Genomic DNA, 15,007 nt, shown 5'->3' on the forward strand with positions numbered 1-15,007 from the left:
AAAAAAGACTTGTGTGGGTGCCTACTTGTAATGCAAGCACCAGAGAGGCTAAGGCAGAAAGATTATGAATTCAAGGTTGTACTGGGTTATGTTGCAAGAACCTGCCTTAAAAAAAAACAACAGCTTAAAACTTTTACACTTCTCTAGTGTCATTTTTAGTCTTACTGGTATAGAAGCCTCTGTGTTCCCAATGTTAATGGTATAGGAAAACATAAAACCTTGATGGGGGTTTTGAGTGACATGAAGAACATGACAAAGTTCTGAATCTTTACAACTGATACAATTGAAACTTAAGATGCTTTTTAGTTTTTACTTTATAATATCTTTAATTAGAATATGAGTTTTACACTAGAGATATCAATTTTATTGTTTTTTATGGTGTGTGCGTGTGTGTGTGTGTGTGCGTGTGTGTGTGTGTGTGTGTGTGTGTGTGTGTGTGTGCGCATGCGCGTGCACGCTATTCCTGGGGCTTGAACTTAGGGCCTGGGAGCTGTCTTTGACCACTTTTGTTCAAGGCTAGTGATCTACCACTTCAACCACAGCTCTACTTCCAGCTTTTTGTTTGTTAATTGGAAATAAGAGTTTCACAAACTTTCCTACCTGGGTGGCTTTGAACCATGATCCCTAAATCTCAATCTCATGAATAGCTAGGATTACAGGCATGAGCCCCTGATACCTGACTAATATCAACTTTAAAACTACAAAAGCAGGTTTATTGTGAAAATGAGAGCCATAATGACATGGCAGGCCCCTCTGCTCATTGAGACATGTCAGTGTCTACACAGAACATTGTGCTAGAAGTGGAGCTCAGTGGTTGAGCACTGACCTACCACTTCCCAGAACCCCTCGCACCACCAGAATAATTCCCAGTGGTTGGAGCACTGCATCTCTACTCACTGGAGACCCAGATACCCAGGATTGGTAAATGTGGGTCCTGAGGGCGAGGGTATCATCTTAGGGTGCAGGATAGGTGATAGAATCTACCTGAGTAGTTAGTTAGCAGAGAAATGCCATATGCCACAGGGAAGACAGCACTGTAGGCTATCTCAGTCATCATGGCTGTCTTCCTGCATCTGAGTAGCTAGAAGAAATGAAAGCAGATCATATTTAAAACCACATTAAATGGAGAAACAATCTAGTATTTACCAATCTAATATGAGCCTGATTATTAATAAATAAATAAAGTGGCTCTCAGCCAGTGCCAGTGGCTTACACCTGTAATCCTAGCTACTCAGGAGGCTGAGGATCTGAGGATCACTGCTTGAAGCCAGTCCAGTCAGGAAAGTCTGTGAGACTCTCATCTCTAAATAATCACCAAAAGCCAGAAGTAGAGTGTGGCTCAAGCAGTAGCAGGCTAGCCCTGAGCAAAAGAAAACTCAGATCTGAATCTACAAACTTCTAGTTTCTTGCTTATTTGCACCACGTCTGACTCTGTTGCCTGAATCCGACAGTCTCTAGAAAGATAATCTGAGCACCATTGAATCATATCATCCAGCAGGAATATAAACTTAAGTGTTGGGAAAGTGTCCATCTCTTTAGTAGCCTATCATGCAGAATTTTAAAGAAAGTATTGGTGAGTAGATTGACAGATTTAACTTTTTAAAGTAATTCATCCTATGCTTTTCATAGCAAATAAAGAGAAACATTGATGGAAAGCATGCCCGGCTTTCCCAAACTCTGAATGAAGGCAAACAGCTGGTAGCATCCGTGAGCTGCCCGGAGCTGGAGAGCCACATTGGGAAACTGGAAGAGCAGTGGTTAGCTCTGAATAAGAAAATTGACCACGAGCTCCACAGGCTGCAGACACTTCTCAAGCATCTACTCAGGCAAGTGTTCTTATGTTCTTAGCATCTGGGTGGCTTCAAGTTTTGCTGTTGTGAAACCACTGAGGGATTATGCCATGGACTGGATCTTATATGTAGTCCCAGATGGACCTGTGTCCCCTGACAATCAGAAGCCCCTTCTAGGCTAAAGGGACTCTGCTACCGGCCTCTGAAACTCATTGGCTGGGAAACATGTACACATCTACGAGCACTAGGAATTGTGTTATAATTCTTTTTTTTTCTTTCTTTCTTTCTTTCTTTCTTTCTTTCTTTCTTTCTTTCTTTCTTTCTTTCTTTCTTTCTTTCTTTCTTTCTTTTCTTTCTTTCTTTCTTTTCTTTCTTTCTTTCTTTCTTTCTTTTTCTTTCTTTCTTTCTTTCTTTCTTTCTTTCTTTTTTTGCCAGTCCTGAGGCTTAAACTTGGGGCCTGGACACTGACTCTCAGCTTCTTTTGCCCAAGGCTAGTGCTCTACCACTTGAGCCATAACTCCACTTCCAGCTTTTTCTCAATAGTTCATTAAAAATAAGAGTGTCATGGACTTCCCTGCCTAGGCCGGCTTTGAACCATGATCCTCATCTCAGCCTCCTGAATAGCTGGGATTACAGGTGTGATCCACTGGAGCCCAATTTGCCTCTTTATTATTTGATTACACATAGTAAAGAGTCTTGGGGCATGGTATAATGCAGTTGAGAATCATTGTCAAGGTCATGAGCTTCTGAGTAGTAGGAAAATGTACACTAAAAGCAGGAGCTACAACATCAACAGAGTGCATGTCTCATTTCCTTTCCCTCCCACTTTGCTCCTGTCAGTTATAACAGAGATTCGGACGAGTTCATCAAGTGGTTGGAATCTTCTCAGCAGACTTTGAATTACTGGAAAGAACAGTCCCTCAATGCATCTCAGGACCTGGATACAATCAGGAGCAATATAGACAAGTTTTTTGTAAGTTGCCATAGAATACACTTGGATAATTATTGGTAGAAATAAATATCAAGAGAAAAGTAGCAGGGGTGCTGTGATGGTCATCAGCTAATGTGTACAGCAAATTTTTTATGACTAAAGAATTAAATTTATTGAATGTTAGTACTGAAAGTTGAAACTTAACATGGATGAACAAAAGCCAATAAAAATAGATTCTTTACATGGGGGAAAAGAGATATTATTTTTGTAATATAAAATGAACTTAGAATCTGGGAGTAAGCTTAGTGTTTGAGTGTTTGAATGCATGAGACTCTGGGTTTTTAATCTCTCTCCAGATAATTAAATAAATAAATATGCATTTATGAAATCTTCTTTGTCTTTTCCCTTACTTGTTTTGTTTCTTATTTTTTCATATCTTATACCTATGGCTACTTCCTTTGATTTTGAAATGTAAAAAATTTTAAATATACTTGAAACTTGCACAATAGGAAAAATTTCAAATATGTTAAATAAACATTTTTGTAAGAATATATACTGCTCTTTAGAAACAAAAAATAAATTAGTAATTAAATGAAAATAGATTACAGGCTCATGATACTCAGGAGGTTGATATCTGAGGATCACAGTTCAAGGCCAGCCTGGGCAGGAAAGTCCATGAGACTCTTCATCTCTAAGTAACCACCTGAAATCAGAAGTGGAACTGTGGCTCAAAGTGGTAGAGCACTAGGCTTGAGCAAAAGAGCTCAGTGACAGCACCTAGGCCCTGAGTTCAAGCCCCACCACTGACAAAAAAATAAAATAATAAAAACATCACTAGGAACTGGTGGCTCACGCCTGTAATCCTAGCTACTCAGGAGGCTAAGATCTGAGGATTGCAGTTCAAAGACAGCTCAGGCAGGAAAGTCTATGAGACAGTTATCTCCAATTAACCACCAGAAAACTGGAAATGGCGCTGTGGCTCAAGTGGTAGAGTGCTTGCTGTGAGCTGAAGAGCTCAGGGACAGCGTGCAAGCCCAGAGTTAAAGCCCCATGACTGAGAAAAAAATAAGTAAGTAAATAAAAACAAAAACATCATTCAAGGATACCAGAATAGGTTAAAAAGCCATTGGGATGGTGGTGGTAGCATAATATAAAATTTATCTACCTATCTATATATCTATATATATGGTTTTGAAAGCACTTAAGTATTTTAGATTAAAAATGCATTCGATAAGACTAAATTATTTCAATAGGACTAAAATAGCATGCTCTTACAAATTAGTTGTAATTGTGTTGGGTTTCATAGTTTCTTGTAAAACTTGACATTGAAATGCCTGTGGGTTTTTTTTGTTTTGTTTTGTTTTGCTTTATTTTGCTTTTGAACTCTGGGCCTGGACGCTGTCCCTCAGCTCTTCAGCTCAAGGCGAGGCTCTACCACTTGAGCCACAGCACCACTTCCAGTTTTCAAGTGGTTTATTGGAGATAATAGTCTCATGGACATTTCTGCCTGGGCTGGCTTTGAACTGTGATCCTCAGATCTCAGCCTCCTGAGTAGCTAGGATTACAGGTGTGATCCACAGCACTTGGTGCCTGTGTGTTTTTAAAAGATGAAATCCACTTGGTAACAAGTTTCTTGTTCTCCAGTGTCTGTCTGGTACCTGGAAAAGTCCTAACACTTAGGCCAAGTGTGTACATCTGTATGTGTGTGTATATATGTGTACCTGTATTCAAATATTTGCTGTTTTTGGTTGTGAACTCTAACTATTTGTTCTGACTATACTTAAATTTGACAAGCTTCTGATCTTGAAAACCTTTCTTTCAGGAATTTTCTAAGGAAGTAGATGAGAAATCCTCCCTGAAGTCTGCCGTGCTGAGTACAGGCAACCAACTTCTCCACCTGAAAGCCACAGACACAGCCACATTGCGAGCTTCGTTAGCACAGTTTGAACAGAAGTGGACCATGCTGATAACTCAACTTCCAGACATTCAAGAAAAACTTCACCAGGTAAGTGTCAAAAGACTCAGCATTTAAATCAGCACGCCCTTGTTAGCGTGACTCTGCTAGCATCCTTTTTTTTTTTTTCTGATTCGATAATTTTCATTAACATTGCCTATTTTTCTCTGGCACCACTGAATATAGATCTTAATTACAGGACTCTCCTCCAATGAGATCTTTCTTTCTCTTTTTTTTTTTTTTTTTTGAGATCTTTCTTAAGAAAGAAATCAGGCTTAATTACTTTCTCAGAGTATCTGCCACTGTGCTAGTTTTTATGAAGTGATTTTTTTTTCATTGTTAGGGGGGTGGGAGTTTCACATATTCTACACTTGAATATTGGGTTGGATTTTTGTGGGTGACCTGCATAATTATGTAGCAAGACCTCTTATCAAACCAGATACCTTTAGTGATGCCCTGATTCATCTTGTTAACTGTAGTAATTAAATGGAAATCATTTTGTCCTTGCAGCTTCAGATGGAGAAATTGCCATCACGTAAAGCAATCACTGAAATGATGAGCTGGATGAATAGTGTGGAAGGTGAAATCACAGGGGAGGTGTCCAGGCACTCCCTGAATTCTGCAGCACAAGTGAAAAGCCTCCTGCAGAAGCTCAAGGTAATTATCTGAAAGGAGCCCAGGTCTTTTCACAGATTGCTTGTGAGGAGAAAAGTTAAAACAGTAGACACAGGGATGTAATTGACTTTGTTATATAATTTTTTTGTTATCTTTAAGTAGTTTTGCCAAAGATTTTCAATTCGACAAGTCAGCTTTTGAGTACAATGTGTCTTGATCATTCTCCCCCACCTCTCCCAACCTCATCCATCGCTCAGCTTACCTGGTTCCATTTTCATAAGTGTACATTGACTATTATTACTATATTTGGCCATCTACCCTTTTTCTCTTCATTCCTCTGTTCCCTCCCCTTGACTTCTTCCCACTCCTGACACCTGGAACATGTCTCAGTTTCATGGTGCTCATTTTGTTATTGTCAGTAGGTTATTTGAAGGAATTAGACAATTGTAGTCTTCCCCTCAGTATACTTACTTTAGTCAATTTGTTTGTGTGTGGATGCCTATAACTCTGTATAGATCTAACTTCCACAGATGAGAGAAAAACATACATTCTTTGTCCCGCTGAGCCTGACTTAGTCACTTGACCTAATTTTTCCAGGATCCTCTTGCCCTGTAAATGACATAATACTATTCTTCCTGATGGATGAATGAAATTCTATTGTGTGATATATCATATATATACATATATATGTGATATGATATATCATATTGTGATATATATGTATTTATATACTGTGTCACATTTCTTGATCCATTTGTCCATTGTAGGGTACCTGGGCTATTTCCATAACTTGGCTATGGTGAATGGTGCAGCAGTGAACATGGGTGTGCAAGTGTCTTTATTGCATTCTGATTTGCAACATTCTAGGTGGATGCCCAAGAGTGCTATCATGGATCATAGGGAAGTTCTAAGTTTAGTTTTTTGAGGACTCTCCAAACCACCTTCCATAGAGGTTTTGTGCTTGTTTACATTCCCAACAACAGTGTAATAGGATTCCTTTTTCCACCAGAAATGTAATTTAGAAAAGCAAATTTGGGGAGTAAGCTCTAAAGAGGTAAGTTCGTGCACGTGCTTTGATTCTTTGATGAGCTCCCACTTTCTCCACTCTCCAGTCTCATTTTACCAATCCAGACTGTTGGAACCAGTGATTTTGCATCCCTCCCCTCCTCATCCCTCCTCTCCTCCTCATGTTTGCGTGTGTGCTGCGCCTCTGGCCTGGGTCGCCACTGCCCACTTTGGCAGTAGATGTCCTCTGAGTTGCCTTTGAGAGTCGGTTGATTCTATTACTATCGGTCACTGACCAATCACCCTAGCATCCAGATTAGCCGACTTCTGGATGAGAGGTCTCCACAGTGCTACTTCTAGTTCCTATCTCACAGTGTCATCATGTGTTTACAAGCTCACCTTGACTCACCTCTCAAAAATACATACATAGCCCAATAGCTAGCCTTTGGGAGGTATTAATAAACGTCCTTTGAGTAAGAACAAGGAAGGCAAAGTTGGTAATCTTCTGCAAATAGATATGAATGTGGCCTTTTCCCTGATATTTCCTATTGAGTGGATTTAATTGAACATGAAACAAGGCACAAACATCAGTTGTGTGGGGGCAGTGTGTTGGCCACTAGGAAGGCAGGATAAGGAGTCAGGTCATTGCTTTCAAAGGTCCTGCAGGCTTTGGAGGCAGAAGATGAATGGTTTTGTCATCAAGATTAATAGTAACATCAGATTTTGCTGTTACCTGCTGTCACATTCTAACTTGAATACATGATAGAATAATTAATAGTCTACACAGGCTCCAGTAAACTGGCACATAGCACATATCTCACTGTTCCCCTCCTCTTCCCACCTCCACCCCACACACAGAGGTCTGCATAGGAAATGCTAGAACTTTCTGGAGAAAAATTAGCTGGGCACCAGTGGCTCTCGCCTGTAATCCTAGCTACTTACAAGGCTGAGATCTGAGGATTGCAGTTCAAAGGCAGCCTAGGCAAGAATAGTTCATGAGACTCTTATCTCCAATTAACCACCAGGAAATCAGAGTGGTGCTATGGCTCAAGTGGTAAGTGCTTTCTGTAAGCTAAAGAGCTCAGGGACAGCACCCAGATCCAGAGTTCAAGCCCCGTCACCAACAAAAAACAAACAAAACAATTCCACAACTATCAGACTTGACAGAAACATGTCTAGCACTGAGTGTTTTTAGGATTGCTATAGCACCTAGAGCAATCCATACCACACACACACACACGCACACACACACACACACACACACACACACACACACACACACACACACACACACACCCCTAGACCATCCCCCAAGGAGCAGAGAAGCTGCCTAAATTGGCAAAGTTCCTTAAAGGCATCCAGAGTTTTCTGGGAGAACTTTACTTCCGTTTCCAGGCTGTGTCCACGAGCCCTCGGGGTGGTTCAGAAACTGCAGAGCTCTCACAATGGCCTCTCATAAGAACCCTCAGTCAGACCGAGGTCCTGGTAATTTGTTCCAGTGATTGTAGCTGCACCCTTGAACTCTGCAGTTTGTTTGAAAACAGCATGTCCTCCATTCCAAGAATGTACAGTTCCCAGAATCTCCACTCCAAGCAGCCTGCTGATGGGGGCACGGAGAGGGTAGAAAGATGCTGCTCCCAGCTGGATTCATTGAGGGAGCTCAGCACCCCCGAGAGCCCAGCCATGGGGAAATCTGCTTCATCTGCCAGGCTTCCATTCAGACTTGTAGTGTTTAATTGTGTGTGTTTGTGTGTTCAGGAGTTTAGGATGGAGATGGACTACAAACAGTGGATAGTGGACTTTGTTAACCAGTCGTTACTTCAGCTGAGCACCTGTGATGTGGAAAGCAAACGCTATGAGAGGACGGAGTTTGCAGAGCACCTGGGGGAGATGAACCGCCAATGGCAACGAGTACACGGAACCCTAAATAGAAAGGTGTGCTTGGGGGTCACAGTCAAATGCAAGATTCAGTCCCACAAGATACCACTCTCCAAATAAATTTAAACAGCATTCAGATAGTTGAGTTACAATTAAGGCTAATAATCATCTAAATTATAGCCTTCGTCGTTAATTCTGATTTACCATTCTTCAGGGTTGCTCCACCTAGGAAAGACTAGGAAAATAATTTTTATATCTTTTCTTTGGGAAATTTAGCTAGCTATACAAATGAAAAGGAGAAATTTTAAGAGGTGTCAAATTTACCAGGTACAGTAGCCCACATCTGTAATCCCAGCTATTTGGGAGGTAGAAATGAGGATCATGGTTTGAGATCCCTCCCTGCCCAAAAACAAACAAAAAATAAATAGCAAGACACTCATCTCAGCAAATAAGCTGGGCATAGTGGTTCACATCTCTAATCTTAGCTACTTATATGGGAGGTATCGTTAGGAGGAACTCAGTCAATTGCCCAGGCCAGCCCTGGGCAAAAAGCTCAAGACCTTATCTGAAACATAGGACTAGAAATATGGCCACCATAGTTGACTTACTTGGTGCTCTGCCTCTGAATGCCTACCTAACAAGCACCAAAATCTGAAATCCAGAACCCTAGTGTCATCCCTCCTCCCCTCTTTGCCTCTTTTGAACATCTGATTTCAAGGCCACTAAAAGATTAGGGATGGTGACACTCTTTCTGAAATTAAGAGTCAAAGCTATTTAGGCTGTGAAAAAATTGAAAAGGAAAAAAAATACATGTGGCTTTTTGGTAGCTCCATAATTCTTGAAAAGATACAATGTACTCAAAACATATATATATTTGCATATATACATATATATATATATATATATATTTGTAGTACCAAGTTGTTCTCTTTTCTGTATAGAGAATGATACAAATGATTTATACAGTTCATACTCAAAGACACAAACAAAGAGAATCAGAAAGCGCACAGCGAGGAATCTGTAGGCAGCAGATAGCCCTGAAAATCTGTTACCTCAGTTATCAGATATTCAAAATATAACACACATTAAATTAGCAGATTTTAGGGCTGGGAAGGTGGCTCAGTGGTAGAGCACTTGCCTTGCATGCCTGAGGCCCTGGGTTCGATTCCTTAGCACCACATAAGCAAAAAAGAAAAAAAAACAGAAGTGGTGCTGTGACTCAAGTGGTAGAGCGCTAGCCTTGAGCTGAAGAGCTGAGGGACTGTGCCCAGGCCCAGAGTTCAGGCCCCACGACCAGACCCCCCCCAAAAAATTAGCAGATTTTAATAAAATAATAAAGCTCCAATGCCAGCTCATTCATGCATTACTGATGCTCTTTTTGCAAAACCCAGGAAACTTTTTAAAGAACCATGAAAGTCATCTCTTCACCCAGAAACCAGTTCTTAGGTCCTTATTTAAAGAAAAGTCCTTTGTTTTCATGGTGTATACAAAGTGTTCAACACTTGTTGTACTAGCAAAACTGGAAAATGCCTTAATTTCCACCTTTAGAGGAATAAAATTAATCAAATGATATACTATGTCTATGTGATAAAATACTGGGTAGCCTTTTAAAACAATTATTAGCACATGTTATATCACACTGCCTATAGAATATTAGAAAAGGAACACTTAATTTCATATATATATATATATATATATATAGTGATTGCTACCTAATAAACACTGTATTAGAACAAAGAACCACAGAATTGAAAACATTATTAAACTATTGAATTATTATTTGGCATTGATAGAAGTTTTTAAGCAATTCTAATGAAGAGTCTTGGGAAAGGAAATTTCCTTTAGCTGTTTCTATATTAATAAAGGATACACTGAAAAAATATTGAATGTCAACAGCATGGCTTTATTTTGTATAATTAGTACCAAACCCCGTACAGCCAGCTGTCTCAGTCGATTTGTTTTTGCTTTAAATGTTACATTTGTTTTAAAAGGAGAATTTAAATCCAATGTCCTGACTTAAGAATCTTTCATTCCGAATTACTAGCATAGCTAATATATAAGGAACTAGGAATTTGGAAGGAAAAAAAGCTTCTTTTCCAAAGGGGACAGATATTATGGTAATAAAACCATATTGTTCCATTTCCATTTTTAAGCACAGGTTTTTGTTTGTTTTTGTGCTAATACTGGGGCTTGATCTCAGCGTCTTACATTCTCACTTAGCTTTATCACTCAAAGCTGGTATTCTACCACTTGAGCCACAGCTCCTCTCCCAAATTTGCTGGTTAATTGGAGATAAGAGCCTCAGATTTTTCTGTCCAGGCTGACTTTGAACCAAGATCCTCAAATCTGAACCTCCTGAGGAGGTAGGATAACAGATGTGAGACACCAGAACTGGGCTTTGAGCGAAGGTCTGAAAATTAAAAAAAAAAAAAAAAACAGGGGCTGGGAAGGTGGCTCAGTGGTAGAGCGCTTGCCTTGCATGCTTGAGGCCCTGGGTTCGATTCCTCAGCACCACATAAGCAAAAAAGAAAAAAGCCGGAAGTGACACTGTGACTCAAGTGGTAGAGCACTAGCCTTGAGCTGAAGAGCTGAAGGACAGTGCCCAGGCCCAGAGTTCAGGCCCCACGACCGGACCCCCCCCCCAAAAAAAAAACCTTTTCATGATATTTTTTTATTCACTACTTCTAGATACAACATTTGGAACAACTTTTGGAAAGTATCTCTGAGAATGAAAACAAAATACAGATTTTGAACAGTTGGTTTGAGGCTCAAGAAGAGAAGCTGAAGACTTTACAAAAACCTGAAAGTGTGATTTCCATCGAGAAGCTGCTCCTGGACTGTCAGGTGAGCGACCCAGCAGCGACCTGCCCAGCATGGCGGGCGGGTTGGGCTGCAGGGTCCCACTTTTGCCCCCCGAAGAAGGATGCAGAGTTGCTGTGATTTCTGGAGATTCCACTTTAGTTCCTGCTGTAGTCACAGCCATATGTTGTTTAGCAATAAGAATGCTCTGTGTGTGTGTGGAGGGGGGGGAAGGAGGGGGGAAGTCCCTTTTGCTTTTGCACTGTCCCTTTGCTTTTCTGCCCAAAGCTAGCCACTGTACCACTTGAGCTACTACTCTACTTCCAGTTTTTTGCTGATTAGTTGGAGATGAGAGTCTCAATAGGCTGACTTCAAGCCTCCATCCTCAGACATCAGCCTCCTGAGTAGCTAGGATTACTTGCATGAGCCACCAGTGCCTGACCAGGGGTGATTTCTGAAAGATGCATTGTTAGGTGATTCTCTCTCACATAAATGTACTTTATACCAAACTGTGCTTATGCAAATCTAGCTGGAATGTATGGGCCCACCATTCTATATGTGGTATACAACTGTATGTATCCACTCATTTCCATTAGATAATTATCCATGAATTGTACAGAATTGCAAGGTATAATCAGCAAAAGGTATTTTCTGGGTTACTCTTGCTTTTAAGGTGGTTGAATAGTACTTCTAAGGGGGAAAAAATGTTCACAGAAAATTCGGGTTTACAGGGCTTTCCATTTTTGTGGTTTTTATTATATTACCTGATATTGGCAAAATGACTCCAATTTTCCATTCTCCTTAGGATTTCACTGTGTACTTGGTGGGAGGAAGAGCCTTTTCTTCTCCTATTGTGTCTTGCGTTTCCAAAGGACCACTTGTCCCTTAGAGCTACCATCTGAGTCACAGATGCGTGTGAGGGTGTAGTCCGCTGGCCGTGGCACATCGTCCTTGAGATGCCCTCTCCCAAGTGTGGGCCCAGCCTCTCTAAGTGGCAGTCCTCCCTTCCCCCCAATCCCATGTCCCTTCCCCGCCAGACTCAGCAGCACCTTGCTCCTGCCCCAACAGCACAAGAGCATCGCACCTGTCTGTGTTAGGGCTGGAAGGTGGGGCCAGGCCCCACTTCTGCTGCAAAGGCTACAGGATCGCACTGGGCCTGCAGTGTGAGCAGCAGCCTCATCCAAGAAAATCACTCTGTCCAGCTCTCCATCTCTGTCTTACAGCCAACCTCGGATTCAATGTCCTTCCTCCATAGAGAGGTTAGGTTCCCCAACTCAAGGCAGAGCCCAGGACCACCTTCAATCTCTGCCTCTGCCCCAGGAACTCTACATCCTCCCTCCCAAGGTACTCCTGCTGTCTTGTCCATGGGCACAGACCTGTGCTACCTCCACTGCCTCCCGCCACCTGCAGCCTCCTCCATGCCTCCTTCCAGTCTTTCTCCATACTCACACTGCTTCGAGGATGCTGCCGAAAGCACACACCACCTTCTTTCCCCATTGGGAAACCCTTTACCAGATCTCTCTCACCCACAGATCGAGGTTCTGATGTTTGGGGGCATTTGTCATTAGGTTACAGTTCAAAAGCCATCGTGAGGGGAGAATGGAGGAAATGGCATCTATTGAATGCTGTCTTTATAAGACTGTGACATTGGCCTTATAAAGACGATGCCATTTGTAGGTGAGGAAAGTGTGTCATAATAAACCGAGTCAGTACTGAACCCATTGGGGTCACACAGCGCTAGAGTGGCCTCAGCCAACTCCCTTAGTCAGACCCTTCTCAGCTGCAGCCTCCTCACCCAGCTCGCTCTCCTGCCCAGCCAGCCCTGGGGCCCCTGTCTCCCGGTGCTGTGTGAGTCTCCAACAATGGTCTGTATGCTGGCTGCTGCTCAGAGATGTCCCGGTAAGCAGCATCCAGCATCCAACCATGGAGCAGATGTAGTGTGAGCAGTTTCTGGGGTTTCTGAACCTGACACCTTCTCACACATGTGTGAGTGAGCACCTGGGTAGGGCCTCACCTCCTGACCTCAGATGTTTTCAAATGCCATTCTGAGCCCACACTGCCCTGCCTTCACCTTCAAGAGTTGCAGATAACTAACCTAAGCACGTCCTCTATCAGTGATTGTCTTTTGCTTTGCTTCATTCTGTTTTGATAGCGCTACCCATGGATTTGAGTTAGGTTTAGCTTGTTTGGTTTTTTTTGTCTTTCGGCTGGTCATGCAGCTTGAACTTGGGGCCTACACAGTGTCTCTGAGCTCTTTTGCTCAAGTCTATCACTCTACCACTTTGAGCCACAATGCCACCTCTGGTTTTCTGGTGTTTAATTGGAGATAAAAGTCTCACAGACTTTCCTGCCCCGCCTAGCTTTGAACTGCGATCCTCAGATCTCCTGAGTAGCTAGGGTTACAGGTGTGAGCCACCAGTGCCCAGCTAAGTTTAACTCTTATGTCCACAGCCTCACCACTACCTGAAATTAAATAGATCACAGAGCTATAGATATGACTCAGTGGTATGTGCAGGGCCCTGAGTTCTACTCCCAGCACTATCCCCCCCCCCAAAAAAAAAGACAACATTCAGCCACATGCAGGAACATTCCTTAGCTCATGAGCTCAACTCCAGGCTTTCATTAATTTTACCAACACAAAACCATTTCAAATATTCACAATGCCAGCCACCGGTGGCTCACACCTGTAATCCTAGCAACTCAGGAGGCTGAGATCTGAGGATCACGGTTCAAAGCCAGCCTGGACAGGAAAGTCCAGGAGAATCTTATCTCCAGTAAACCACTAGAAAACCAGAAGTGGCACTGTGGCTCAAGTGGTAGAGCACTAACCTTGAGCTGAAGAGCTCAGGGACAGCGCCCACGCCCAGACTGGCCCCATGACTGAAAAGAAAAAATCAAATATTCATATGCCCCTTGCACATTTGCAAGATTGACTTAAATGGAAAATGCAGAAGCCCTGTGGTGGCCTCATGGGATGTCGTCTTCCTCGGTCAGATGCACACTGGCCATTTCTGAGCTAGGTTGTATCCAGTTGTACCCGGAGTTAGTTTAACCTGTAAGTATAATTTGCAGACCTGCCTGGCCAGCACCATTGCTCATCAGCCCCTACCTGAAAATTACATTGAATTAGCAGCAGTCTGATCTCTGTGCCTTTCCCATGCTGCTGACTGCAGCATTCTGGGTAAACCTGCTCTTTCCCACATCTGCACACAGGCTTTCTTTTATCTTGGCAGAACTCAGACCAGCAGCCCTGACTTACATTCTTCCTATGAGTCCCATACTTTCCATTCACTTCTTTTTCCCTTTTTTATTTTACTTTATTTTTTTAATCTTGCTTTCTTAGATGCATCTTTGTAAAAAGACTGTGTCAAGACAGAGATGGACATAAATTAACAATCTAGTCTGTAGTGCATTGTGTGTCAGATGGAGGCTGTGCTGGACTCCTGGCTGCCTGTCCAGCCTGTGGCTCATTAGAGGCTTGCTAAGCACAGAGTACTGGCAGGTGCTTAGGAGTCACCTGAGGGCATCTATTAATAGAACTAAAAGATGCTTTCCTGCAAGTGTAATTTTGGCTTGTTTTTATTACTCATTGATTATCAGAAATAAAATGATAAATGAACATTTTAATGACTTATCCTAGGATCTTTTGGTTCAGGAAGTTTTCCAGAGTGACATTTTTTTCCGGCAGACTTTGGGATTGACATATTCTGAAGGACTTCCAAAAGTTTCAGAGAAGTGGGAGAAAACCAAGCTTGGCATATTGTAATTATCATGGAAAACTATGTTGTTGGCTGACATAGGGAGGTTTGAAGTGAGATTATTAATCCCTCACGTATGATAGCTCTGTACACAAGCTTACGGCTAACAGAAGTACATTCATGATAATTCAAAGAAATTTGGATTGTATATGTGTATGTATTCATATAATGCTACTTACTTGTATACTCCAGCAACATTTTGTTGGGGCTTGAACTCAGGACTTGGGTGCTAGTCCTGAGCTATTTTTGCTTGAGGCTAGTGTTCTACCATTTAAAC

General features: G+C 42.0%; 1 protein-coding gene across 1 annotated transcript in view; it reads left to right on the forward strand.

The window, feature by feature from the left end:
• The window catches only part of Syne2 (spectrin repeat containing nuclear envelope protein 2), a 259,939-nt gene that overhangs the window by 183,223 nt on the left and 61,709 nt on the right, over positions 1 to 15,007 (forward strand). Inside the window, 6 exon segments of the mRNA XM_042682550.1 lie at positions 1,630 to 1,826; positions 2,631 to 2,763; positions 4,544 to 4,726; positions 5,186 to 5,332; positions 8,054 to 8,230; positions 10,862 to 11,017. Coding sequence (XP_042538484.1) covers positions 1,630 to 1,826; positions 2,631 to 2,763; positions 4,544 to 4,726; positions 5,186 to 5,332; positions 8,054 to 8,230; positions 10,862 to 11,017 — 993 coding nt within the window.

Source organism: Dipodomys spectabilis, unplaced genomic scaffold, assembly GCF_019054845.1.
Source record: "Dipodomys spectabilis isolate Male_0828 unplaced genomic scaffold, ASM1905484v1 ptg000073l, whole genome shotgun sequence".
Classification (NCBI taxonomy): domain Eukaryota; kingdom Metazoa; phylum Chordata; class Mammalia; order Rodentia; family Heteromyidae; genus Dipodomys; species Dipodomys spectabilis.